The sequence below is a fragment of the Sordaria macrospora genome, chromosome 5, assembly GCF_033870435.1.
Source record: "Sordaria macrospora chromosome 5, complete sequence".
Lineage (NCBI taxonomy): Eukaryota > Fungi > Ascomycota > Sordariomycetes > Sordariales > Sordariaceae > Sordaria > Sordaria macrospora.
In genome coordinates this window covers 112,391-139,496 of record NC_089375.1, presented here as the reverse complement: position 1 = coordinate 139,496, position 27,106 = coordinate 112,391, and the positions used below count along the sequence as shown (strand labels likewise).

Here is a 27,106-nt window from a genome sequence, read left to right as displayed (position 1 = left end):
TCCGCACGGTCGCGGAGAATATAGAGATATGCATTGCCAAGGAATGAAGGACTTTCGGATGCCTGGCAGACTAGCCGTTGTCGTCAGCATGAAGCAGGAGTCCTTATTTCCTCTTACATGTCACATTGTGGCGCTATGAGGATTGTCACTGAGGGGCGGTTTATTGTCTGTAAATTGGGCTAGATTGTTGCGCCGCTGCCTAGCCCAAGGCTTCATCTGGAACTTGAACAAAAGAAACCTACCTTCACTAACCTACCTTCACTAACCTACCTTCACTAACCTACCTTCACTAACCTACCTTCACTAACCTGCAGCCTGACCGGGCTGCTAGTGACCCGGATCTTACCACTGTGGCTTTTCGGGCATGAAACTCCAACCAACGGATGCCAGTTAGACTCCCTCACATTCATAGACAAAGGTTGGTGGACGGGCGGACCCTTGCTTGCATTCACTTTATCTTACACACGAACAACAGCGTCACTAACCATAGATCGCCGTTATAACCTACCTCGCTTACTACGGAGACAGCTTGACCGGTTTCACCTCTTAAGCCACAGCTGTAGGTAGCTTGTCCCGTAGGACGGAGATACTGATCGGGCAAATGTCAACAACCTGCCATAAGAAAATTAGCCTCCAAACGGAAAAAAGAGACAGCTTGGCGAACTGCAAAACCTACCCAACGAAGACCTCATTAAGTTTCTGACACCCATTCAGCCCGAGGATGGTATAAAGTCTGACCATGACGTGCTGCCCGCCGCTTCCCACGTGCATTTGTCGTAGACGTCTTCCTTGCCGTAGTCGTGCCCGTGGCTGCCGTGAACGAGCGCTCGTGCTGCAAATACGGCCTCGTGGAACTCGTGGAGTCGCATAACCCTAGCCTCCGTACTTGCCAGATCATCGCACGTATCGAAAGGCCCCACCACCCCTGCCTTGACGAGTTTCTCCCACTCGGCGTCATGTTGTGGTCGTAGTTTCCGGACAGAATGAGAGAGCTTGCTGAGGCGGAAGCATTCGAAGGCGAGATACTCGACAAATGTCGTCCACTGGTCCTGCTGCTTTGGGTCTGCCTGATATGGTCTATGCAGAAGTCGTTATCGTTCAGTAGCTTAGGTATGAGCAATGGCAGCATGTTATCTTCCGAGTCCGGGTCCCACGACAGCTCATGGTGGTGACCGTGGCCAGCACTACCATGGTGACTGTCGTGTCCCAACCCCCCCGTGTCCGATAGAAGCTAAAGAAGCCACCGAGTGGGCCAAATCAGGCGAGGCCGAACCAGAGGCGGAGGAGGAAGAACAACAAGATTGATTAGCCCCATGGTAGGATGCGTCCATACCATTGCTGATGGGCGAAAGCTGGCCAGTTTGAGCAAAGTTCATGGCTGACGACATCGAAGCAGAAGTTGAAGTTGACGAAAGCGAGGTGAACCAAAAAGATGACTGAGGAAGACCCTCAATATTATCCGAATCCATGCTGTGGCAATCCGACAAGGACTCCCTCCCTCTTCCTCCCTCTTATACCGCATTTTCTTATTCAAATGGGGTTTATCCTTCCTTCTTACGGTCTGGTACATACCTGTGCTTGTAGGTAGGAGACGGGGCCCAGCCCAGAAACAATAAGTTCAGTCCCACTCAGGTTTCCTGCTCCCGTCCATTTCACTGCGAGCATTGAGTAGGGTATTTTAAAAGAAAAGGTTTGTGTCGATTGGCCTTGGTTTTGTGACAGACCTCGCATTCGTGCAATACTTCTGTGACGACGTCCTTCATCTTGTCGAATCCAAATATTTCTTGCATGGTGCGAGCAATCCCTCCGTGCCCTCCTTCTTCTGGAGATGTCATGCACATCTTTTACGAGTTCTCATTGTAGCCATGGGGGTACCCATAGTTTACCATTGTACATCCAGTGCTTGATTGATGTAGAAAGATGTTTCTGGATATCGTCGTCGTCTACTTCGTGTTGTGCGTCTGTGATGCGTTGAATTCAGTCGTCCAGTTCCCCCTTGGTAACTGCGTAGATCTTGAGGTCATCGTCAATGTCGATATCTTGTTGTACGGGTTGGTGGCGTAATGAGCCATCCGTGTTGTGTTGGACTAATGCAGGAGACATGACGACTTCCTTGGTGGGTTTGAGAAGGTGTTGGTGGCTGCGCCAACAGTGTGTTGCAAGCCAATCTCCATAGTTATGACATGCCAGGATGGAAAGGTAGAGGTAGGCTGATGCAGGCAGAAGAAGAAGGTAGGCTAATGCAGGTAGATGAAGGAGGCAGACTAATGCAGGCAGGTTACGGCAGGGGGATGAAGGAAATTGTCCATGGGAGAGCAACAGTCTCGCCTCAGTCTCCAGCACCATCATCAACATTGGCACCCTCAAGATCGTAAACCTTGTCCATACAGCACTCACCCCCTCTCTCCCTCCTAACACTTGCAACCCTCCTATCCTGTTGCCCACCCCCTCGCATGGATCCCACCCACTGCAATTTCAGCACAAGACCTACAACCTCGCCAAATCATAGCCGACCTCTCCAAAAATAACCTCGCAGCCGAAAACGTCTTGGGTTACAAGGCATCAAAAAGCAGCGTGGTCATTGCCAATGGAAGCTATCCTACTACCACTGCCAATACCACAAAAGCTGGAAATAAGGACAGGAGCAGCGGCTTATTGGATATGTCCTCCAAGGCCAATGTGGTGATTGCCCATGGGAGCTGGGTTACTACCAGTGACAAGTCACCGACCAAGAGCTAGGGCACTGTCCAAAATAATATCCGGGAGTCAGGTCAGATGGTATATTGGCAGTTATGTTGTATTCTGGTCTACAAAGCTGGCGATACACAAACATTGCCATAATGTCTTTACAATTACTACTCAATTCTAACAATAGATTGTCTGTTTAATTAAATTTCAGGAGCTGCTAGACTAGGATACTAATTGCTTTACCACCCCCTCAACGCCCCTCCTAACAGCTGCCCACTTATTGCATTGATTTATCCGGCTTACCCGTTGCCTACGCCTACTGCCATGAGCTCTCCGTAGGTAGTTTCGGGTAATGTTGATGCTTGTACGGAGAGCTCATGGCAGTAGGCGTAGGCAACGGGTAAGCCAAGAATCCAGGCCATTAATCTGGATGTTGTTCCCTCCTCTCTTACATGTGGGACAATCGAACGGCTCCTCGATTTTGTGATACTTATTCATATGCCTTGAAAGACTATTTCCTTGGAATAACAATTGGCCGCATCTTAAATAAGGAGTGGATCTGGACTTGATTGTTGTAGCCGTTATTTTGGGTTTGGCGTCAGGCTCGCGGAGACGGGGGACCAAGCACTACAGAGATTTCGAGTACAGCGCTCGCATCACACCTGTGGCAAACCTCCTTGTCTTTATCCAATGAACGATCAAACATGCCAACAGCCTCATCACAACCAGTTTTTGCAAGGGCGGTAAAAAATCTTCCGCATGCTGGAGTAATCATGGGTGCTGCGTTCGCACTGAATTACTAGCCGCTTGGTTCAAGTGTCCCGAGGGAACGGAACGCTAATTTAGTTTGGTGCACCCCAGAGAAAGTGGGTCGGTTTCACAATAGTTCGATAGTATACGGTTGAAAAGAAACGTAACATCTCAAAGTGATAGCCCAGTTATACTGTATATCTCATGGTGTCATATGTATTGGATATCACCAACCGGTGAAAATTTTCTTGAATCTAGAACGGATGCCTTGGATGTTTAGAGTCTATGACTCAATAGCGTGTATCATTTCTAGTTCTAGTTCTTTTGAGAAGGGCGAAGGTAGCGAGCTACAGGAAGATTCTTCAACATGAACATCGCAATGTCGCGAATCCCCGAGTCAACCTATTTGTGGCGTGAGGCCGCCCTAACAAAGCGGGATTGCCGTTCGGTGGTGCCATTGTAGTTCCGAAGTGAAGCAGGTTTGATCGGATGCGGGGATCGCGCGGGCAGTACAGTCGACTATTTCTACTGATTCGTTATCTTTTAGATCCTTGTCATCTTCAGTTTACAGTCGATTATGCTTTGGATCAGAGCACGCTTGTGGAGAGCGAGATCTGGCATCGTGGTTCCAGGAGGAGATATCTTGGTGGGAGAGATGGAGACAGCATTCTTGTTTGTGTTCTATATACTTAAGATTATAATTTAGTACGTTTTATTGCTTCCTCCACTATGTTTTCTCTTTTCCTCTTCTTCTGTCCCTGTTTTGGTAGGCGTTCCTTATCAGTAACCACTCCTGTTTGCCCATTACAGCCGTGAACATCCAACGTATGTGTAAGCCACGAAGCGAGGTCATTAATCTGGATATTCTCCCCTTCTCTCTTACATTGTGGACAATCGAATGGCTCTACGATTCTGTGATACTTATTCATATGCCTTGACAAACTATTTCCGGCATAGATCAATTGGCCGCATCTTAAACAAGGAGCAGATTTTGACTTGGTAGTTGTAGCCATTGATTTGGGTTTGACGATTGGCGTAGTGAAGAGATCCGGAGTGTTGATGGAACCATGTACTCTTTCGACATGGTTACTCCACTCCAATGCCCTCTCGATTCTATACTCCTCCTTTCCTTGCCGCTGACATTCGGGGCATGAGAAAGGTTCAAAGGTCGTTGACGTGAAATGGACGCTCTGATGGTGTCTAGTGAGGTTACGTCGACGAGTGAAGCTTTGTAGGCAAAGAAGACATGTAGAGAGCGTGGAAGCTGCTTTCTTATGTTCGGAGGCTGTTTGCTCCATTTCCTGAGCAACCTCTTCTACTTCTCTGTACCTATCATTCAGATACGCAAGAAGCATTTCCGGTACTGCAAGCCGCTTTTGGGTAGTTTGGTCAGAACCACTGTCGGTCGAATTTGGAAAAAGCATTTTCGTAGCGGTGTCGGAAACCGGATCTTTGGGGTTCAAGTATCGACCAATGATTGTCGCTGCAGGTAAACTGGGACCGAAGGAGCATCTGAAAGGGTTTGGAGGGGGGGCTGGCATATCTTCGGTTGACAGGCTGCGAGCCCTAAGGGAATCAACTTTAGCAAAGTAGTTTTCTCGAGCCTGCTTGACAGCCAAGTTTGACAATACCGTCCGTAAATCTCCAATTTTTGCGGAAAGTTGCTTTACCTCTCTATTGTCTGCAGAGAGTTGGAGCTCTTCCCGGAGATGACGACGCTGTGCGCAAAGTGCTTTCATATCCTCGCGATTTTCAAACGTTTCTAGCGTAGCCGGTGTCGGATAAAGCGGTGCTTTGTCATCCCTACGCAAGGATGCGGAGGCCAGTAGCTTGAATAGTTTGGAATCGTCTTCAGATGTACTATCGAAAACGAATGACATCAAATTGTGTGGAATATGCCTCGCTTGGTAAGAAGTTTCGAACGTTTGTGTGTTATGGCTCAGGATGTGGTTTCGAATAGCGGATGTAAGGGAACCTTGTGTAAAAATTGTAAGCAAAATAGTGAGGGAAACAGGTAAAAGTTTCTTACCATCAATTTTATTTCCGCCGCCGATTCGCAGCGCATAGGGGCGGAGAGTGTTTCTGTTCCCCGCTACCATCCATGTCCGGTTCCAAAGTTCCAGAAATTTGTAGTACTTTAGGGGAAAGACAGGCTTTTCCTGCATCCCATCCTTCCACCTAAGTTCAATGCAATCAACATCTTCCAAGTTTGGACGCTGAAGTAATTCGTCGAACGATGAAAACTCTGTTTCGGAGGCATCATCCTGCAGAGCTTGAATAGCTACAAACGTAACTAAACAAATGATCTGGCATGGTACCATAGTAGCAGAAAAGGTCACCCTAGAAAAGTGTTAGTTTGGATCAACGGTTAAAGGCAAGAAATACATACACATCTGCCCCCTTATCAATTTTATTAGCCGATAGCTTGTTCTGATTGATCGTGATCTGAGCAACAAGCCTTGGTTCCTTTGTATTCGGATCGCGAACGACAAGTAGCTTGACTTGTCGGTAAAGCATGTTCTCATAAGTGCCGGGCCGAAAGCCAATGCTTCCTATAAGCACCAATGTATGAAAGACAACCCGATGTCTAGGATCACAAGGTATATCGACTGCGCGTTCCCACAAAATGCTAAGAATGAGCAGAACATCGTCTGTTGTGGCTTCAGTTTTCTCAAATGTTTGTTTGCATGAGAGGTTGAACTTTTGTGCAAGAGTTGATTGGATCTACTGTGAGAAGAAATGTCAGTACACAGTATCGGTATGGGTAAGGAGAGAATCTACCTGGATAATCTCTCTACGGGCCTTGCCACGGTTGTTAAGCAATGTCCATTGTTCGGAATCTTCGTCTGAGTCTTCGTTTGAATCTTGATCCCTTCTCTTCGCGAGCACTACAGCATCAGCTTGAGCTACTATATGCTTCCATAAAGCAATAATAGTCACTACTGATTGAACTGTTGGTACCTGCTTCTGTTCCTCGGTACCGTCTATACAGACGCCTGCATCTGGCATAGCGTGTATAGTCGGCCAGAAAGCTCTTGCAGATAGCAATAGACTTTTTCTTGTTTCGGCACACACCAAACCAAATCTTATCAGCCTCTTTTTGTGTTAATTATAACACATCTGTGACAAATCTAAAAAGCGTTAGTACGCAATATCAAAGAAAGCAGCAAGATGATAAGGTACATACCTATTCCATAGACGCCACGCGCGTTCTCGCTCGGCTTTGGTCTTCTTACAAAGCGAACGCTCATGTGTTGTTACCGTAAATTCGTCGACGTCGGCAAATGCTCTTCTTTTCCATTTTTCGTCATCGGGTACAGTCGGCGGTATCGGCGGTTTTTGTAGCTCCATCCCTTCCGTATTGCATGTGGATGGAGTGTGATCGGCACCGTGAAACTCAAACAATACCTTCTCAAGCTGCAATAGCTAACGAGCTCAGTGTGTTTGGGAGGAGAAATTCATTAGAAAACTCGGAAGGAGGGTTTGATATGAAGACCAATGCAACCCTCGCAACGTAGGGGCCGTAATTCATGCGGTAGAATCAACTGGGGAGAATGGATATACAGTGAATGCAATGAGAATGGGACAGAAGTATGCTTATTTGGTTCGGTCGGGAATCTGAGGGTAAAGCCGCGACTTATATCTTGAGGCCCTTCTGATATTCACCAAAGCCAACCACACCTCCCAAAAGCCAACCATACCTTCCAAAAGCCAACCACACGTCCCGGAAGCTAACCACATCTCCCAAAAACCAACTACACCTCCCAGTTAAAAGTACTAAGTGTATGGAATAGGTGTCAGGGGTAAATGGCAGGGGTAAGTACCTTGTGTAATGTATGCCTAGCCTACTCAGCTGGGCTTGGCGTAAGTGGAACGGTGCACTCGACGGCGAAGGCAATGGGAAAACGGTTCCAGAAACGGGGGCGGCGTTTTCAGCTGAGTCATCCAAACCCCTGTCAAAAAAAACGGCTCCCATAGCTCCAATAGATGATCTTCCCCTCACTGGCTTATCTATGGGAGCGGGAAGGACAGGAAACGGGTCCTGACACTGCGGCTAGATCTTTTACACGGGTAACACCAAGATTGCACTCGGTCAGAAGACCATTCCTGGTTGGTTCTTCGTACTCCTCGGCCCAGTTACGCGTATGCAGATGAGAGCGTGGCAAGGGAGTCTCTCGCTGTTGTCTTGTTGGATCACGATGGACCTCCTTCATGTACCTACCTTAACCTACCTTCATCTGCCTGCATCAGCCTACCTCTTCCCTTCCATCCTGGCGTATCATCAACCATAGCGGTTGGCTTACAACACACTGCTGGCGCAGCCGCCAACACCTTTTTAGACGAATCGATTGGCTGAGAGAGCTGCATGCCAGGGCTGCAAAACAAAGGTGACGGCGGCGTTGAGAACGACAAGGCAACCACAGCTCTAGCTCAGAAGACTGTACCCGAAGCCCAAAGACTAACTCGCGTATCATAACTTCAAACTATGATATTTTCTCGGACGATTTCAGATAAATGTCGTATCAATATATTGAATACCGGCAGCGTTTATTATTGTCGGTAGGGCTGACATTGCCGGTTTGCCAAGCCCCTGACATCTGACCCAAACCAGTTCGATTTCAACACCAAGCATTTGAATCTGAATTTTGGCAACAAAATTGCCCTCCAGACAGGATAAGATACACCAACTCCACACTGAGTTGCGTTCTGGGACAGCAGCAAACTCCCTTCGACATATCTCGGGTCTTCCTCTCCTCGAGGCCTTCCTCTGTTGTTCCTTGCGTCTGATTCTCTTCGTTGAGGCGTCATCTCCAGGGGTTGGTGGTGGAATGAGACGGTTGCGGGGACGCGGCGGGCCCGCTCCTTTTTTGGTGAGTTTCTCTCGTGACTCTCGGCGCTTACAGTAAAATCGCGTTTCGGTCGGTTTCCGAGATACTTGGAGACGCCAATCTTTTAGCAATAGATGGCGAGGACCAAATGTTATGGAGAGCCTCTTTTGGGAATTCTAGCCAAGGCTATAATCGATATTATCTCAACAGAATGACGCGCCGCCCGGCAATTCTATGTTCCTGGGCAAAACTTCCTCTCGGTGCTCGCCGGTAACCCTAACCCGCTATAGTAATCTTGGGATTTCGTTTTGAGACTTCACATTCGGAAAGTTCGTCTACGCTCACACCTTCCTTTCCTCACCTCACCGTTCCTGAATGTACCTTCTTCCCTACCAGTCGCTATCTACTTACCGACATTGGACGTATCAGCATAGTTACAGAAACTACCGAAAGCGAAGTTGTACTAGATAATCCAGAGAGCCATGGCTATGGGTTGGGAGAGGATAGGCCTTGGATTACTTGCAACGGTCAGAACGTACTCTGGCTGCCACCAAATTACCGACCGTCTGAATTTCATGTCCAGGGATACTTTGTGCTCAAGGTTGATGTGTCTCTAACTCTTTTGGTCTGTAGGGTTTAATGCGGCCTATCTTCAAGATGAAGTCGGGGCCAGAGATGCGACTGTGGATGAAGTCGGACGCTATACTGTGACGAACCGTTACAGGCACAGGAGTATTATCGCTGGGATAGAACAATGGAGTAACAGTGTAGTAGCCAAAAGGTACTGGTAGATTGTGATAGCTATTGCTTGCTGAAGAGCCCAGTATAAAACGAAGGCCGGGAGGCCTTCTTTTATGCAGGCCTTCAGCGGACCCGATATATCGGACCCGGGGACCCGAACCTTTCGGGTCCTGATACCACGGACCCGGGGACCCGGTGCCTTCGGGCCTTCGGGTCCTACCTGATTGGTCCGTTGGTTCTATCTAGTCTAGCTTACATAAGTGATCCCTGGTTGGATCGTAACACGATGCCCCCCTCTCTGTGGCTTTGTCCTCAACGCCACAGTGTAATGCTATAATAGCGCTTTATCTGGTTCCGTCGCTTGGGTGCCAACGAGACCCGTTGGTCGCTCCCTTAATGCCTGCCGTGTCCCAACGCTCTTCCTTTTCTGATTATCTTTCTTGCTTAACAACCCTGTGTCGCCCTGTTCTATTGTTGGTGAGTCCTTTCCTCCATTTTCTCATCATTCATCATGACTCAAGGTCGTGTGTCTCGTTCTCAGCGAAATGCCCAGAAGGGTGCTGCTGCTAAAACCTTAGCAGTACTTGTCGAAGACCAAGGTCATCCTTCCGAAATGCCTTGTGGTAATTGTCATCGTCATGGTCGTCATTGCGTGATCGATCTTGACGTATCGAGTTCTTGCAGGACAAGGTGATGAAGGACTTTGCCGATCTTCAGTCGAGGTTGTCTCGCATTCGTGAGCAGCGTCGGCATTTGCGAAAACGTCAGAAGGAGCTGTTCGATCGAGGTATGTCGGATTTGTCGAAGGAGATTCGTGGTGGAGGGGAGCCAGGGGGTGAAGCGACTACTTCCGAGCCGAGCGCTTCTGACCCTGTTGTTTCTGACGAGTTGGCCGAGGTGGGTTTTGATCAGTGGGCTCGGGAGAATGGGTTGGAGATGCCTGAATTCGGGGCGGCGGTTGTGGCCGGTCAGGGTTCTGGCGATGCCAATCCTCAATCTCTTTCTTAAAGTTGAGGAGGTATTCTGAGGGTTCCCATGTATTGCTTTCGTGTCCGTAACCTTCCCATTTGACAAGGTACTTGATGTTACCGTCTTCGATCATGGAGTCCAATATGCCTTCTGCCATGAACTCGTCACCCTCGTTCCAGGTTTCGACCTTCTTGTCGAGTCTGGCGTTCTTGGGCGCTGGTTCCAGTAGTGAGATGTGGAAGGTAGGCCATTGTCGCATGCCTTTGGGTAGTTCAAGACGGTAGTTGCTAGTGCTAACTTTCTCGAGAACCTTGAAGGGTCCCAGTTTCTTGTAGTCAAGCTTGTCACTGGGGCGCTTTGTTTTGATATTACGACGAAGGAGGTAAACCTTGTCTCCCCTCTTGAAGATCGGCGCCGTCGATCTAGTGCGGTCGTAATATCTGCTCATTCTGTCGCGGACGAATGTGAGTTCATCGCGTAGGGTCTGGTGCATTTCAATGAGCCTCTCGGCGCGGATGTGTGCTCGGGGCACGAATGATTCTGAATCCCATCCTCTACGGGAGCTCATTTCATAGCCGAAGTTGGCAAAGAAGGGTGTTACCTTCGTTGTTTCTGTCCTCGAGCTGTTGTAGGACATTTGCGCTGTCGGAAGAAGTTCTGACCAGTTGTCTTGTTCGTAGTTGACATATGCTCGTAGGTAAGCTTCCAAGACTTGGTTCATTCTTTCCGTCTGGCCGTCAGTCCTTGCGTGGTATGCTGTTGACATCTTGTGTTTGACACCTAGTTTGTTCATAAAGGCTTGCCAGAATCGTGACGAAAATAGCTTGTCTCTATCAGTCACGAGTTCCTTTGGCCAACCGTGGTTGGAGGTGATGTGTCGTATGAAGATGTGGCCAAGTTGTTCTGTGCCAGTGTCTTCTCTGAATGGTAGGAAGTAGGCGAACTTCGTAAAACGGTCAACGACCACTAAGATGCTGTCGTAGAGATCCGTCCTTGTTTGGTTGGAATAGTGCAGCTGACATCGTGACTTCTTTGTTGACTTTGAGGTCCTCTTGTCGGCTTAGGGCATCAGCCCTGGCGTTTTCGGAGCCTTTGCGGTAGTAGATGTTGAAGTTGAATTGGGACAGGAATTCTGACCATCGAGTTTGTCGTTGGTTGAGTTCCTTTGTCGAAGTGAAGTATGTCAGGTTCTTATGATCGGAGTAGACCTTGACCGGTTCCTTGGTTCCGCTGAGCCACGGTCGCCATTCCTTGAAGGCCCATATGATGGACATGAGTTCTTTATCGTGAATTGGGTAGTTGAGCTCTGGTCCTCGGAATGCCTTCGAGAAGAATGCGATTGGGTGAAGACGATTCTGGTCGTCTCGTTGTCCTAATTGTCCACCCATAGCCCAGTCGGAGGCGTCGGTTTCGACCTCGAATTCCTTATCGGGGTCTGGTAGCATAAGGATTGGGTCGTCCAATATCATTTGCTTGAGCTTGTTAAAGGCGTCATCGCATTCCTTGGTCCAGTTGAAGACAGCGTCTTTTTTGGTCAGGTCATTTAATGGTTTAGCGATGCCTCCAAATCCCTTAATGAAGCGTCGGTAGAAGTTGACGAATCCCAGGAATCCTCGTACACCTGTGACAGTGATGGGTGCTGGCCATTCAGCGATATCCTTGATCTTGGTTGGGTCCATGCGGATTTGACCTGGAGAGATACGATAACCCAGGAAGTCTACTTGTTCCTTGTGGAACTCGCTCTTCTTTGGGTTGACGGATAGTCCTGCTTTTTCAAGGGCAGCCAACACCTTGTGGACGTGTTTCTGATGTTGTTCTTCGTTTTCAGAGAACACGATGATATCGTCAATGTAGGCCATCACAAATTCTCCCGCAAACTGTTTGAGTACTGCGTCGATCCGCGCTTGGAACGATGCAGGTGCGTTCGTGAGACCTTGCGGCATGATGCGATACTCGTAATGTCCCAACGGGGTACGGAATGCCGTCTTGATTTCCTCGCCTTTCTTCATGCGAATCTGTGAGAAGGCTGATGTTAGGTCGAACTTGGAAAATATGGTCGCTTTCCCGAGTCGATCTCTCATCTCTTGGATCAGCGGCAGTGGGTATCGATTCTTGATTGTGTCGCTGTTGAGATGTCGATAGTCGATGACGAGACGGAGTTCTCCATCTTTCTTAGGTACGAAAAGGATGGGGGAGCCCCAGGGAGATTGAGATTCCCTGATGTGTCCCAATTTGAGCCTCTCGTCAATATACTCCTTGAGCGCCTTCATCTGTGCAGCGTTGAGCTGGTAGATCTTCTGGTATTTGGGTTTAGCGCCTTCTTTCAAGGGTATCTCATGATCCCATGGACCATGCGCTGGCAATGTGCACTCAGAAGACGACCGGAATATCTTATACCCTCGGTATTGCAGTGGGACGTCTTTGAGTTGCTCATCGGCAGTCTTAGGTGGTGGTTCAGGAGGTGGTCCCTCCTCGGGGTAATTGTTGATGAACATGACCATTCTTGATGGTTCTAATGGTGGCTTTGTCTCGTATAACGAAGGATGCCACCCCTTTCTGTCAGTGACTGAGACTTCCTCGATTGGGTTCTTATCGACGGGGGGTTTCCATTGTTTAATGGTCCCGTTAACCCAATCGATGTCCGGATTATACTTTCTGAGCCAGGGTCTTCCCAAGATGGCGTCATGTTTGCCGATGGGTGTGATGTCGAAGACGATTTCTTGTTCATCTCCGTTGATGGTGACTTTTAGAGGTACCGTTTCCCTTAGTACCTGTCCCTGCTCATAGCTCGGACTTTTTCCTTCAAATGTGTACACTCGGTAGGGTCTCTTCTTGAGTACCCATGGTATCTTCCAGTCATTCACCGTCTGTGGTGTAATGAGGTTGATTGATGATCCTGAGTCGATCATCGCCATTGCTTGTCCGTTGAATGGCTGTGTCCAGTTCATCTGGACCTCGTAAATCGAGTCCTCATCTCGACTTACTTCGAGGATCTGTGGCGGTGCAGCTACTTGCGGTCCTCTCGCGAGGAGCTGGCGCCATTTCCCTGTCTTCTTCGGCCACCACGGCGTTTCCTCTGGGCACCGGACTTAGTCGGGCTGCCGCAGACCGTGTTGGAGTCTGAAGACGATGCTACTGCAGTTTCCTTTCCTTTCTGTGAGAACTGGAGTGTCCTTTCTTCACGGAGTGCCTGCCGGGCGTGCCACTGGCGAGCCTTGTCGGCCATGTGGACTGCGCAGTTGACTCGGTAGCACTCTTGATACCGTGAGTATGGAGATTCCATGCATTCTCTGCTGTACCCGTCCTTGAGGGGAAGCTTCAGGAGCTTGCCACCCTCCTTGCGGTCACGGGATCGACCGATGTCCCACATGTCGATAGAATCCTTGTGGTACGTGGCTCGTACGGGAACAGGTACTTCATTTTCCCAGACTCGTTGGGGAAAGTGGTCTCGTTCCATTTTGTACGATAGGTGCCAGGGGCATGCATTGTACAGGCAGTGAATCCATGCGATCTTTTTGTGAGAAGGATGTCCTGGATGGACTTGTGGATGATCGCCTGCTTGGGGAGCCCATGGTTGACCACACACCGTGTGAACGTTGGCTTCATAAGCGGATACGCCGATGGATTGCAACATGGGTTTTGGTGGGTATGTTTCGACGGAAGTGTCATCGCTGTCGACTGGGCCAGTGTAGTATTCACTGTCGAGCTGTCGGTCGTACTTCTCGTCCAGGTTGAAGACTCGCTTCCTGTCTTCGTGTTTGACCTTCTTCTTGAGACTTTGAAGGGAAGCCTGGATGAGAGCGATGAGCTCCTCTGGTTGTTTGGTGGAGCCGATGAAAGTGTTCTCATAACGCTGACAGTCTTCGCGATGAAGCTGGCGGCGCGTACGGTTGTAGGCGAGTTGTTGAATCTTGAGTTCAGTGATTCGAGCTTGTTCCGTGTCCGCAAGTTGATTCAGTCGGTTCAACTCGCTCTGCAACTGTTCGTTGCGATCCATCTGATCGTCAGTGTCGGTGTCCGAGTCCCTCATGGCGTCGGATAGATCAGTGTGAACGGTTGGTTCCTCTTGCTCTAGGGTGGCGAGAGGCCATTCGTCGCGTTCATCGATATCCGAGAGCGGCATGCGTGGCGCAGGCGGCACAGAGTGACTGCGTGGGCGGTTGGGAAGCGGGGTATACTCGTGTGGTTGTTCATTTTCTTTGTTGAAATCGACACGGTAGACATCGCTTCTCCGGATGTACTCTTTCACCTTTGCCAAGTGGTGGTCGCTTCAGCCACGGGATGGGGAAAACTCAGGAGATCTCCGAGCCGCCACCCTCGCGCGCTTCATCATGGTCAACGACCTGTCCAACATGACGGCCACCGATCCCGATCCCGAAGAGAACTGCCACGAGATTCCAGGCATGATCTGGTGGCCGCTCATCCCCGCCGAGCGCACGCTGGAGGCCCTCGCCAAGCTCCGGCCGGACATGCACCTCCAGGTGGCCATGGCGTGCATTGCTGGCAACTACACGGAGCTGTGGGACAAGCTGGCGCCGGAGCCGTCCAGACAGCTGTGGGACATGGCTTCTTGGGAGCGCGACGACAGCGTCCGGAACCACTTTGTCGATTATCTCAGGAATCGTGCTTCCGAGCTCGGACTAAAGGTCCCTGGCCATCTGCCGGATGTCTGCGACTATCCTGCTCACAACTGGTGCTGGGAAGCGGCGAGAATTCGCAAGGAGCCCGACGACCGACATGGACCCCACCCCTCGGGGTGGTTGCCGAGGGAAATCACGATGTACCAGACGGACGACCGTGCAGAGATTGAGAATATCTACGGGGCATATCAGCAGGCTAACGTGGCTGGGTGGGAACTCCACATTGCTTCGACGGAGGAGATGAGGGCCAAGATACCGGACGGTAAGATTGGCATTTGGGTTAGTGATGAGATTGATCTTGGACAGGCGCGGCCGCCAACCAGGGACACGACGGATACGGATTCCCTAGAGGGGTCTTCGCAAGAAGCGGATGACGACGACGACGACGACGACGACGTAGAAACAAGCAGTTAGGATAACGATGGGAACACAACGGACTGATTAACAGAATTGAAGAGCTCAAAAACGGTGGCTAGAACGTATGTTACCAAGATAGAGGTACCTTATAAGGAAACGTACCTTTTACTCCGATGCTCTGCTCGCGCCTCCTTGTGCTTTTCTTCATGGATCCAATCCGAATGACCCCATCCCATCTACATCCCTCAGCTCTTCCATTACACACATACCTATCTCGCGGCCATACCGTAACCGTAACCGGACTGAATCCTAAAAGTTAAAACGGCCAATCCATCACCGTCCTCTCCTCATTCCTCCTCGTCACCTGCACCTCATCGCCCACACTAATCCACACTTCCTGCTCTTCCTTTTCCCGCCTCCATGTCTCCGCCCCTTCCTGCCCCTCCTCCCCCTCCTGCTCCCATACCTCTCCCTCACTGACACTGACACTCACACTCTCCCCCACAAACGCATACCGCCCAAACACCGGACTCCACTTCATCCCCGGGTCCACTCTGCGGTCCTTCATCAGCTTTTTGAGCACACTTCCCATCTCCCCCTTGGCCGGCTTGCCCGTGTCGTAGTCGACGTTGAGGCTGGTGCAGCGGGCGCAGTTGCCTGTTAGGTGGAGCTTTGTTTTTGTTTTCTGTTGCTGGTGGTGGACGTGGTGGTGGTGGTGCTGTTCGTTGGCGCGGCGGTGTTGGAGTAAACTCGCTGGTGTTGTCCTTTACATCATCGAACGTGATCTTGAGTTCGTTGATGTTGCTGTCGACCCATTCCCCGTTGTTACGGGGACGGACAACCTTCGTGGGCTTGGCACCCTTGGCTTCAGGAGAGGTGGACATGGCAGGCGTAGCAATGGCAGAAGGGGAGGAAGTAGGGCGTGCTTGGCCCTTGGGATTCGCATTAGCAGCAGTAAGTTCCTCCACCTGAGTCTGGAGAGCCCTAACAGCCGTGACCACGCCCGCCACCTCTTGACGTATGTTCGCATCGACTCGATCGAGATGGGTGTCAAGGTTGTCGAGGCGTTCGGTAAGCACGATGCGGAAAACCTCCACATCAGTAATCAACTCGTTGAGGGCAGGAGCAGCGGGCGAGCGTGAGAGTGCAGGTCGCGCAAGGGGGCAGGCGCATGCCGCTGGGAGAACGAGAAGAGTTAGGGAAAGACGAGCAAACGAAAATAAGGGAATACTTACAACTCATCGTCGTCGGGCTCGATGCCAGCGACCCAGCAGCGGGCGTGGATGACACGCTCCTCGGGGGTAAGGGCAGCCATGGGGGACAAGAAACTACAGGGACGCAGGGCGAAAGCTTCTCGGCGGCGACGAAAAGAGGAAGAGAAGAGGAAGAGGAAGAGGGGGGAAGGGAAGGGTTCTTATACCTGAAGGGGAGGACCATCCATGGATTCTGGAGCATAGACTTACAATAATATTTACGTCACTCGCAATCGCTAGACACGATACATGTAAAGAGCGTCTGTCCAACTCTTTTAGTTCGTCGTTAGGCTTGATAGAGACCCCCAGCCGGTAGTCTGCATAAGACTCTGGCTTGTTCGCAGCCCACCATGCCTTGAACTCCGTTACGCGCCTCCCTCTTAGCAAGCCACCTTGAATGCGCAAGGGTAGCCAAGCCTTCATTGACTACCTCCCCCTTTCAGCGCCCGCCTTAGCGAGCTCGTCAGCAATCTCGTTGCCCGTGATGCCCTTGTGGCCAGGAACTCAGCGGACGCCCACCAGACCGGGGCCATAGCCCTTGCAGGTGACCCGGAAATCGAGGAAAGCCGCTTGTGACGACGCAGCTGGGGTTCCCTGGAGTCCTCTAATGACGGACGTGTTATCAAGGCATACCGTAATGCGTGGCCGGGCCTGTGCCTCCGGGAAGAGCGCCACAGCGGCCTTGAGACCATACCGCGCCCCTTCCGCCTCCGCATCGAAGACTTCCGCATATTCTAATTGACCGCATCCGCGGCCAAGTTCTGTCTGTCCTTGGAAGATTACGTAGCCAAAGCCTACGCACTCGCCCTCTGGTCTTTCTTCTTCAGCGTCCGGGTCCTCCGCGTGCGCTGGAAGGCCCATCTGCTTAGCTATCATAGAGCCGTCGGTGTAAACGACGATCTCCGAGGGATCTAGTTGGAGAAGCCATTCTTTGAAATCCTTGGCAACCCTGTCCTTAGATGTGGGCGCTGGATCTTTGTGAGTGTCTCCGTTATAGACGGGCGGCTGTAGAACCGGCCGCGGGAAAGGCAAGGCGAGTTGGGCAGCCGTCTGTAGCGTTGTAGGGCGGCGAGGCAGGCCATGAATAGGTGGTTCATCATGGCTTGGAACGTCGAGGGTGCGTTGATTAGCCCCATAGGCATGACAACGTATTCGAAGAGGCCATATTTGCAGCGGAAGGTGTTGAAGCACATGAGTGGGCACAGGGAATTTGGTGCAGAGGATCGGCAAGAGAATTCCTTGATTGATTGACTTGAAGAGCTAAAGGAGAGTGGGTGAATGATGAGAGGGAGACCATCGATATACATATACATGACTGAGGTCCATGTGTGGATCGACTGCCAAGACGGTAGTCTGCTTCAACAGAAGGCTGTTTTCCACTCGTGCCCCTTCGCCATTCTGACGAGGAAGAAGCCCGATTTGAGGTCAATTTTCGAGAAGATTTTGGCCGTTCTGAGGGCGTGCTGAAGTTCCGTGATGAGCGGGATGGGGTGCCTGACTGGTATAGTCATTCTATTGAGGATGCGGTAGTCTACCACTGGTCTGAGGGGATCGTCAGGGTCCTTTTTATCAACAAACATGAGTGTGTGGAATATGCCTCGCTTGGTAAGAGGTTTCGAATGTTTGTGTGTTGTGGCTCAGGATGTGGTTTCGAATAGCGGATGTAAGGGAACCTTGTGTAAAAATTGTAAGCAAAATAGTAAGGGAAACAGGTAAAAGTTTCTTACCATCAATTTTATTTCCACCGCCGATTCGCAGCGCATAGGGGCGGAGAGTGTTTCTGTTCCCCGCTACCAACCATGTCCGGTTCCAAAGTTCCAGAAATTTGTAGTACTTTAAGGGAAAGATAGGCTTTTCCTGCATCCCATCCTACCACCTAAGTTCAATGCAATCAACATCTTCCAAGTTTGGACGCTGAAGTAATTCGTCGAAGGACGAAAACTCTGTTTCGAAGGCATCATCATGTAGAGCTTGAATAGCTACAAACGTAACTAAACAAACGATCTGGCATGGTACCATAGTAGCAGAAAAGGTCACCCTAGAAAAGTGTTAGTTTGGATCAACGGTTAAAGGCAAGAATACATACACATCTGCCCCCTTATCAATTTTGTTAGCCGATAGCTTGTTTTGATTGATCGTGATCTCAGCAACAAGCCTTGACTGCTTTGTATCCGGGTCGCGAACGACAAGTAGCTTGACTTGTCGATAAAGCATGTTCTCATAAGTGCCGGGCCGAAAGCCAATGCTTCCTATAAGCACCAATGTATGAAAGGCAAGACGACATCTAGGATCACAGGGTATATCGACTGCGCGTTCCCACAAAGTGCTAAGAATAAGCAGAACATCGTCTGTGGTGGCTTCGGTTTTCTCAAATATTTGTCTGCATGAGAGGTTGAACTTTTGTGCAAGAGTTGATTGGATCCACTGTGAGAAGAAATGTCAGTACACAGTATTGGTATAGGTAAGGAGGGAATCTACCTGGATAACCTCTCCACGGGCCTTCCCACGGTTGCCAAGCAATCTCCATTGTTCGGAATCTTCGTCTGAATCTTCATTCGAATCATGATCCCTTCTCTTCGAGAGCACTACAGCATCAGCTTGAGCTACTATATGCTTCCATAAAGCAATAATAGTCACTACTGACTGAACTGTTGGTACCTGCTTCTGTTCCTCGGTACCGTCTATATACAGACGCCTGCATATTGCATAGCGTGTATAGTCGGCCAGAAAGCTCTTGCAGATAGCAATGGACTTTTTCTTGTTTCGGCACACACCAAACCAAATCTTATCAGCCTCTTTTGGTGTTAATTGTAACACATCTGTGACAAATCTAAAAAGCGTTAGTATGCAATATTAAAGGAAACAGCAAAATGAATGATAAGGTACATACCTATTCCATAGACGCCACGCGCGTTCTCGCTCGGCTTTGGTCTTCTTACAAAGCGAACGCTCATGTGGTGTTACCGTAAATTCGTCGACGTCGGCAAATGCTCTTCTTTTCCGTTCTTCGTCGTCGGGTACAGTCGGCGGTATCGGCGGTTTTTGTAGCTCCATCCCTTCCATATTGCATATGGATGGAGTGTGATCGGCACCGTGAGACTCGAACAATACCCTCTCAAGCTGCAATAGCTAACGAGCTCAGTATGTTTGGGAGGAGAAATTCATTAGAAACTCGGAAGGAGGGTTTCATATGAAAAACCAACGCAACCCTCGCAACGTAGGGGCCGTAATTCATGCGGTAGAATCAACTTGGAAGAATGGATATACAGTGAATGCAATGAGAATGGGACAAAAGTGTGCTTGTTTGGTTCAGTCGGGAATCCGAGGGTAAAGACACAATTTATATCTTGAGGTCCTTCTAACTCGCCTGAAGCGACATACGCACGGAGAACCCTTCCAACAACCACACCTTCCAACAACCAGACCTTCCAACAACCACACATTCCAACAACCACACCTTCCAACAACCACACCTTCCAACAACCACACCTTCCAAAAGCCAACCACACTTCCCAAAAGCTAACCACACCTCCCAGTTAGAAGTACCAAGTATATAGAGTAGGTGTCAGGGGTAAATGACAGGGGTAAGCACCTTGTGTAGTGTATGCCTAGCCCACTCACAACAATCTTACCCATCTTCCTCCTACAACCAAAAGTCTTGGCGCCAAGTGTTAGTGTTAACGCTAGGCTGCCTGCAAAACCTTTAACACCACCAAAATCGCCGTTTTTACGGTCGATACCCCAACAACCGCAGCGACGAAATGTCTACGCCTTCGCCCTCTGGGGCCCCCAAACCACCGCCACCGGCCATACTACCGGTTACTCCTTTGCCGGACATCTTTTGCGTCCCGCCCCCGCCCTCCACGACGGCGCAGTCGGCCAAGAGAGCCCGGACTGCAGACGAGGAAGTCCGTCACGCCCACGATACCACCGCCACCCCTGCTGCTTCCGGCCCCATCAAATCCTTGACCGAGACCCTCATCTCTGAAGCTCTCGCCAAAACGGAGGTCTACCGCTTCTTCGCCGCCTTCCTTGACACCGAACTCCCCCGTCTCTCCGCCGTCTCGCCCTCCAGCGCCCACGTCCAAGGACAGGGCTGCCAATGATTTCAAAGAATGGCTTCTCCAGCTAGATCCCTCGGAGATCGTCGTTTACCGACGGCTCTATGATAGCCAAGCAGATGGGCTTTCCAGCGCACGCGGAGGACCCGGACGCTGAAGAAGAAAGCCCAGAGGGCGAGTGCGTAGGCTTTGGCTACGTAATCTTCCAGGGACAGACAGAACTGGGCCGCGGATGCGGTCAACTAGAACATGCCGAAGTCTTCGATGCGGAGGCCGAAGGGGCGCGGCATGGTCTCAAGGCCGCTGTGGCGCTCTTTCCGGAGGCACAGGCCCGGCCACGCATTACGGTATGTCTCGATAACACGTCCGTCATTAGAGGACTCCGGGGAACCCCAGCTGCGTCGTCACAAGCGGCTTTCCTTGACTTCCGCGCCACCCGCATGGGCTATGGCCCCAGTCTGGTGGACGTCCGCTGGGTTCCTGGCCACAAGGGCATCACGGGCAACGAGATTGCTGACGAGCTCGCTAAGGCGGGTGCTGAGGGAGGAGAGGTAGTCAATGAAGGCTTGGCTACCACTGCGCATTCAAGACGGCTTGCTAAGAGGAAGGCGCGTACGGATTTCAAGGCATGGTGGGCCGCGAACAAGCCAGAGTCTTATGCAGACTACCGGTTGGGGGTCTCTATCAAGCCTAACGAGGAACTAAAAGAACTGGACAGACGGTCTTTACACCACCTCCTCGCAGCCAGGTCTGGCCACGGTGATTTCAAGGACTATCATGTAAGGCTCGAGCATGAGGACGCGCTGCTGACATGCTGTTGTGGCAGCTGGAAGACCCCCTTCCATCCCTTCCACTGCAGGAAGGCATATGCTGTTTCCCCGGTCACAGGCGAAGCGGCTACGCGGAAGAATCTCTCTCTTGCCATTGGGGTTTACTGGCAGCACTTCATCGCTAGGATCCAGACCTCGCACTTCTTTTCGTGGACTTGCACGAGAAAGGCATGGCGCCAGTCACTCTGGCAACAGCACATCGACGACGGGGGCACTGCTGACAACCTTACGGGGTTTTTACGGAGTGAAGGGGTGGAGGTTGGCCACGGCCACGACATCGAGAGGGTTACGGTGGACTTGGACAGGCTAGTTCACCGTGTAAGGAGACGGGAGGAGGCCTTACGGGAGGAGGAGAGCGAGAGCGAGGGCGGAGAGGAGTGATTTTACCTTTCTTTTGTCTTTTCATTTGTTCACAGCTCCCGCCATATACTGGCGGCTCGCCCACTGGGCGATTAGACTGGAAGTGTTGGGCCGCGTTTACGCTATGGGCAGCACGTAATATCTACTGGCAATAAGCCTCGGTTTGCCCTCGGATTATTGGGTTTGGTGGACAGTTAGGGCATGGCTCTTAAATCTTGTACGTTAGATTCACCGATGTGGCACGTCTCATGCCCTACGGGAGGCGGAAGTAGACGTTAAAAATAACAACAACAACAACAACAACAAAGCCTAGCCCACTCAGCTGGGCTTGGCGTAAGTGGAGCGGTGCACTCAACAGCAAAGGCAATGGGGAAAACGGTTCTCAAAACGGGGGCGGCGTTTTCAGCTGAGTCATCCAAACCCCTGTCGAAAAACATATGAAAACGCCTCCCATAGACATGCTTCCGATTAGTGGCTTATCTATGGGAGAGTGGACGGGATCCCGAGTTTTCCACTATCTATGGCCGTATGTTCTTATGACCAGCACACACACCACTTATGAAGAACAATGGCCCGCAGAGAGTGCCTAAGACTGGTTTGATTCGCATTGTCCAAAGACCCACAAAAAAAACGAAGAAAACGGGGGTAGAAGGATGCACGAAAAACAAAACAAAAGATCAGAAAACATACAACACCAGGGATTCGCTGGTCGTCACCGACCCAACTACTAGTCTGGCCCTCACTGGCTTATCTATGGGAGAGCGGACGGGATCCCGAGTTTTCCAGTGGGTATGGTCGTATGTATAGATTCTGCCTTTTGCTTTGCATTATATACGTTTTTCTAGTATGTTCATATGACAGGGACAGGCGTGCACTATGGCTAAGTCCGCCAAACCACCAAAAGTAGATGACGCTTTGCTTGCAAGGCAGAACTCGAATTGCACACTATATAGCCAGCACCACGGGTAACCCCGTGACAGTTCAAATGTCCGCTTTGTTACTTGGTGTTGCGATGTTGCTACTGGTGCCATGGTCTGTCATTAGGGTGATGGTAGGTAGGTAAAGCTAGATAGAGCCAGGATGTCTTTCTTTTCTTTTCTTTTCGTTTTCTTTTTCTTTCTTCTGTCACTGTGGAATATGCGATCTTGACAACAAAGAACATGAATGAACCGGTTCATTTCATCCTGTGAGGAGCCTGCTTGATTGGAGTAGATAGGTAAGTGATACATCGAGTCGGTAGATGTAGGCAAATTGGTGGTATGGGTGGGTTATGCGAAGAGGGTCGGCTGTGTGAACCGAGAGTGTAGATACCTGCCTGTGGATGTGTTGATTCATAATGGATACAGCATGATACCCATGTCCGACCGGAGACTGTGTATATACCTAGGTAGGTTCCGATAATGCCCGCCCGGCATTTGAACGGATGTTGGTGTTCCTATTGTCTCATGGTCTTACGTATCCCTTGACTTCCGTTGAAAACTTGAATGAGGAACTCGATGATCGCGTGCAACATTGATTAGCCTTGATGCATCTTTTCCGTTGTCGGAGTATGCTCGTTATCGTGAACCATGCTGCTTCGTGTGATCTCCGTGGTGCGTTGCCCCATGCTTGATGAAGAGTCCTCGCCGGAGACGAGGGTCAACGGCTACAAAGTAATGGCAAGGAACCTAACCGTTTGATCAACCCCGATGAGGCCGTTGCCTATGGTGCTGCCGTTCAGGCCGCCATTCTTTCCGGCGATACCTGTTCCAATGTGAACATGAAGGTTAGACAGAGCACATCACATCACATGCACCATGTTCGAATAAGTCGACTTATTTTGAACAATCATAAAATGAATTGTCTTCATCAAAAGGAAAATGTGATAACCATGGGAATCGTTATTAAATACAAAGCCATGCAAGTGATTCGTTTTTGCCATCCATCCTTCCTCTCCGTTCATTCCATAACACTTTTTCCCCTCTTTTGTTCTCTCTTCATGATGAGACGGACTGAGACTGCAAAAGCAAAAGCAGATCTAGGCCTTGTGACTTAAAACCCATACCCGTTTAACTCCGCATTAGTACCTAAGACCACACCATTGTGCGATCGATCGATCGTTCCAATCTACTGCGCAAAAGTGTGAAATAAAAAAGGGAAATAAGAGAGAAAAGAAAAAAGCCGATGAGGATGCATTAGTTCGGGTCGTGGACGAATGCATTTAGTCGACCTCCTCGACGGTGGGGCCGTCGTTGGAGTCGGCGCCGGGCTGGCCGCCGGGGAAGCCGCCGGGAGCAGCACCGGGCATGCCACCGGGGGGAGCACCACCAGCACCGTAGAACTTCATCATGATGGGGTTGGCAACAGCCTCGAGCTCCTTCTGGTGGTCCTCGTACTCCTCACGAGTGGCCTGCTGGTTCTCGTCGAGCCAAGCGACGATCTTGTCGATCTCGGTCTTGAGCTTCTCCTTGTCGGCAGCATCAAGCTTCTCGTCGACCTTGGAGTCGCCGAGGGTGTTACGGAGAGAGTAGGCATACGACTCAAGGCCGTTCTTGGCAGCGACACGCTTGCCCTCAGCCTCATCCTCATCCTTGAACTTCTCGGCCTCAGCAAGCATGCGCTCGATCTCCTCCTTGGACAGGCGGCCCTTGTCGTTGGTGATGGTGATCTGGTTGGTCTTGCCAGTACCCTTCTCAAGGGCAGAGACGTTCATGATACCGTTGGCATCAACATCGAAGGTAACCTCGATCTGGGGGACACCGCGGGGAGCGGGGGGAATGCCGGTAAGCTCGAACTTGCCGAGGAGGTTGTTGTCCTTGGTGCGCTGACGCTCACCCTCGTAGACCTGAATAAGGACACCGGGCTGGTTATCGGAGAAGGTGGAGAAGACCTCGGACTTCTTGGTGGGAATGGTGGTGTTGCGGGGGATGAGCTTGGTCATCATGCCACCAGCGGTCTCAATACCGAGGGAGAGAGGGGCAACGTCGAGAAGGAGAATCTCGGAGGTAGACTTGGAGGAGGTATCGCCGGAAAGAATGGCGGCCTGAACGGCAGCACCATAGGCAACGGCCTCATCGGGGTTGATCGAGCGGTTAGGCTCCTTCCCGTTGCTATGTAGCCGTGAGTTAGTTTATGTTCAAAATTTCGGGCTCCTTCCCATTGTCTTTTTTTTTTTTGTGCGGGAAAACTTACAAGTAATCGCTGATGAGCTTCTGGATGCGGGGAATACGGGTGGAGCCACCGACGAGAACGATCTCGTGAACCTGGGACTTGTCGATCTTGGCATCGGTCAAGACACGGTCAACAGGCTGGATGGTGGAGCGGAAAAGGTCCTGGCAAAGCTCCTCGAAGCGAGCACGGGTGATGGAGGTGTAGAAGTCGATACCCTCGAAGAGAGAGTCGATCTCAATGGAGGTCTGGGCGGAAGAAGAGAGGGTACGCTTGGCACGCTCGCAAGCAGTGCGGAGACGACGGAGGGCACGAGCGTTGGTAGAGAGATCCTTCTTGTGCTGTGAGGGGGTTAGCATCTGACATTATGCGTTGGAAACGATGTTATATGCCATGAGCTCAATGTTTTAGGCATCGAACTGGATGCTTTAGGCATTAAGCTCATGGCTTGAGGCATCACTAACCTTGCGCTTGAACTCCTGAACGAAGTGGTTGACGAGACGGTTGTCGAAATCCTCACCACCCAAGTGAGTGTCACCGGCAGTAGACTTGACCTCGAAGATACCCTCCTCAATGGTGAGGAGAGAGACATCGAAGGTACCACCACCGAGATCGAAGATGAGGACGTTGCGCTCACCCTCAACCTTCTTGTCGAGACCGTAGGCAATGGCGGCAGCGGTGGGCTCGTTGATGATACGGAGAACGTTGAGACCGGCAATGAGACCGGCGTCCTTGGTGGCCTGACGCTGAGAGTCGTTGAAGTAGGCGGGAACGGTGACGACGGCGTTGGTGACCTGGCCACCGAGGTAGGCCTCGGCGGTCTCACGCATCTTGGTGAGGACCATGGAGGAGATCTCCTCGGGGGTGAAGGTCTTGGTCTCGCCCTTGAACTCGACCTGGATGACGGGCTTGCCGGCGCGGTCGATGATCTTGAAGGGGAAGTGCTTCATATCGGCCTGAACCTCAGCATCGTTGAACTTGCGACCGATGAGACGCTTGGCATCGAAGACGGTGTTGCTGGGGTTCATGGCGACCTGGTTCTTGGCGGCATCACCGATGAGACGCTCGGTGTCGGTGAAGGCGACGAACGAGGGGGTGGTGCGGTTACCCTGGTCATTGGCGATGATTTCGCAACTGGAGGTGTGTTAGTGAATTGCCTTGCTTCATGATCCTTCTTCAAGGTGAGGCCAAGGTGACCAAAACTTACCGATCCTCACGGAAGACACCGACGCAAGAGTACGTCGTACCGAGATCAATACCGACGGCGGGAGCCATTTTGAATGTGTGTGATGTGCTGAAAAAGGGAAATGGGTATCGTTATGAGAGAAAAAAGAGAAAAAAGAAGTTCGTTTTTGCGTTGGATGATGAATATGAGAATGCTTTCAACAATTCCCAAGAGTGTGACGGGAAAAAAAAGAAGAGTCGAGGTGGATTTGCGTTGGATGGGGGGAGTCGCAATTATTTGTTTGAAGAACAGTGAGTGGTCTGAGAAAGAAAGGTGGGCTGTGGAGGGGCAGACGGAGCTCCAGAATTTAAGTTAGTGGTCGAGCTTGGTCGTTCTTGCTTCTACGAGCTTCTGTTACTTTCCTAACCCCACTACGCCGGAGTACATCAGGGTACTTGTGCGCCGCCGGGCGCATTCCGTCGCATCCTGTCGCATCCAGTCGCATTGGCTGGTCGCAACCCGCACCAACCGGTTCCCGCGAGCAGCCTCCAGATGGCAATCGAAGCTTCTTTCAGGCGCCATTCACCACCATCTCTTTCTTCTGTTTAGCAGTGATCACCGCCTGCATTTGATGCAACTAATTTGATCTGTCAAAAGGTGGTTGAGATGGAGAGTACGTACTTGCGCCTGGGTTGAGAGAGGTACGTACCCAGGCTCACCGGCACTGTGTACCTCTAGGTATTGGCGCGCAAATGGGGCCCGTTCGCTTCCCGCCAAGCCAAATGGAGACAGCTTCTTAGGTACCTCAACCTTCACTGCAGGGTCACAATCGGAGGTGGACGCCAAGACAAGGCTCGAAGGTGAATTGCCCCAGACTTCACCATGATTGCCATGTTGAACGAAAAAGGGACTTCCATGTGTTCCGAATCTGTCAGCCCATGGTTCGCCCCATAGATCCAGCTAGACGGCTCTCGCATGACGCCGTGTTCTGCCCTACGGCCAGTCGGCCCTGTCAACCTGCCTTGAGGCTGGATGTTGGATGTCAGGCAGTCAGGGTATGGTCAACAGGGGACCTCGTGGACCATCTCGTCGAGGAGTTGTAAAGAGGTTGCCGCTTGGAAAGGAGTTCTTTGCATTATTGATGATGCCAGGGTGGTGGTTCTTAGTTGCCGTTTGCTGTCTACTCTGTGGTTTCCCCATGTTTTTGTTTACATTGCCCCTTTTTCTAGATTCCCACATCACCAGTTTCCAACTGCGCCTACTCTCCCCTAAAACATTGTATATCTCATGTACTGATCTTGCATTTCATATCAACA

At 50.8% G+C, this 27,106-nt stretch overlaps 10 protein-coding genes across 10 annotated transcripts; 2 read left to right on the top strand and 8 right to left on the bottom strand.

The window, feature by feature from the left end:
- Window positions 1–710: 710 nt before the first annotated feature.
- SMAC4_09660 (uncharacterized protein) lies at window positions 711–2,054 on the bottom strand (the record flags this gene model as incomplete). The annotated part of the gene is made up of 2 exons (XM_003343049.2): window positions 1,334–2,054; window positions 711–1,063 (listed from the first exon to the last, which is right to left on the bottom strand). The coding sequence occupies exons 1-2, from the start codon at window positions 1,467–1,469 to the stop codon at window positions 711–713; spliced, it is 489 nt and encodes a 162-aa protein (XP_003343097.2). The 5' UTR covers window positions 1,470–2,054.
- A 7,798-nt stretch (window positions 2,055–9,852) lies between these two features.
- Window positions 9,853–10,770, bottom strand: SMAC4_13731 (uncharacterized protein; the record flags this gene model as incomplete). Its single annotated transcript, XM_066091576.1, has 1 exon — window positions 9,853–10,770. One exon carries the CDS (start codon window positions 10,768–10,770, stop codon window positions 9,853–9,855), a length of 918 nt encoding a protein of 305 aa, XP_065947026.1.
- Window positions 10,771–10,933: 163 nt separating this feature from the next.
- Window positions 10,934–12,925, bottom strand: SMAC4_09794 (uncharacterized protein; the record flags this gene model as incomplete). The annotated part of the gene is made up of 1 exon (XM_066091011.1): window positions 10,934–12,925. One exon carries the CDS (start codon window positions 12,923–12,925, stop codon window positions 10,934–10,936), a length of 1,992 nt encoding a protein of 663 aa, XP_065947025.1.
- A 59-nt stretch (window positions 12,926–12,984) lies between these two features.
- Window positions 12,985–14,100, bottom strand: SMAC4_09793 (uncharacterized protein; the record flags this gene model as incomplete). Its single annotated transcript, XM_066091010.1, has 1 exon — window positions 12,985–14,100. One exon carries the CDS (start codon window positions 14,098–14,100, stop codon window positions 12,985–12,987), a length of 1,116 nt encoding a protein of 371 aa, XP_065947024.1.
- A 112-nt stretch (window positions 14,101–14,212) lies between these two features.
- SMAC4_13730 (uncharacterized protein) lies at window positions 14,213–15,031 on the top strand (the record flags this gene model as incomplete). Its single annotated transcript, XM_066091575.1, has 1 exon — window positions 14,213–15,031. The coding sequence occupies one exon, from the start codon at window positions 14,213–14,215 to the stop codon at window positions 15,029–15,031; it is 819 nt and encodes a 272-aa protein (XP_065947023.1).
- A 259-nt stretch (window positions 15,032–15,290) lies between these two features.
- SMAC4_09420 (uncharacterized protein) lies at window positions 15,291–16,473 on the bottom strand (the record flags this gene model as incomplete). Its single annotated transcript, XM_066090948.1, has 3 exons — window positions 16,210–16,473; window positions 15,745–16,151; window positions 15,291–15,692 (listed from the first exon to the last, which is right to left on the bottom strand). The coding sequence occupies exons 1-3, from the start codon at window positions 16,427–16,429 to the stop codon at window positions 15,291–15,293; spliced, it is 1,029 nt and encodes a 342-aa protein (XP_065947022.1). The 5' UTR covers window positions 16,430–16,473.
- Window positions 16,474–16,653: 180 nt separating this feature from the next.
- On the bottom strand, window positions 16,654–17,088 carry SMAC4_13729 (uncharacterized protein; the record flags this gene model as incomplete). Its single annotated transcript, XM_066091574.1, has 1 exon — window positions 16,654–17,088. One exon carries the CDS (start codon window positions 17,086–17,088, stop codon window positions 16,732–16,734), a length of 357 nt encoding a protein of 118 aa, XP_065947021.1. The 3' UTR covers window positions 16,654–16,731.
- A 1,188-nt stretch (window positions 17,089–18,276) lies between these two features.
- Window positions 18,277–19,589, bottom strand: SMAC4_13728 (uncharacterized protein; the record flags this gene model as incomplete). Its single annotated transcript, XM_066091573.1, has 3 exons — window positions 19,118–19,589; window positions 18,706–19,057; window positions 18,277–18,651 (listed from the first exon to the last, which is right to left on the bottom strand). Exons 1-3 carry the CDS (start codon window positions 19,288–19,290, stop codon window positions 18,277–18,279), a joined length of 900 nt encoding a protein of 299 aa, XP_065947020.1. The 5' UTR covers window positions 19,291–19,589.
- A 399-nt stretch (window positions 19,590–19,988) lies between these two features.
- SMAC4_09848 (uncharacterized protein) lies at window positions 19,989–21,499 on the top strand (the record flags this gene model as incomplete). The annotated part of the gene is made up of 2 exons (XM_066091021.1): window positions 19,989–20,309; window positions 20,360–21,499. 2 exons carry the CDS (start codon window positions 19,989–19,991, stop codon window positions 21,497–21,499), a joined length of 1,461 nt encoding a protein of 486 aa, XP_065947019.1.
- Window positions 21,500–23,295: 1,796 nt separating this feature from the next.
- Window positions 23,296–26,129, bottom strand: SMAC4_08900 (uncharacterized protein). Its single transcript, XM_066090867.1, has 4 exons — window positions 25,833–26,129; window positions 25,090–25,759; window positions 24,650–24,966; window positions 23,296–24,567 (listed from the first exon to the last, which is right to left on the bottom strand). Exons 1-4 carry the CDS (start codon window positions 25,898–25,900, stop codon window positions 23,679–23,681), a joined length of 1,944 nt encoding a protein of 647 aa, XP_065947018.1. The 5' UTR covers window positions 25,901–26,129; the 3' UTR covers window positions 23,296–23,678.
- Between the last annotated feature and the right edge of the window lie 977 nt (window positions 26,130–27,106).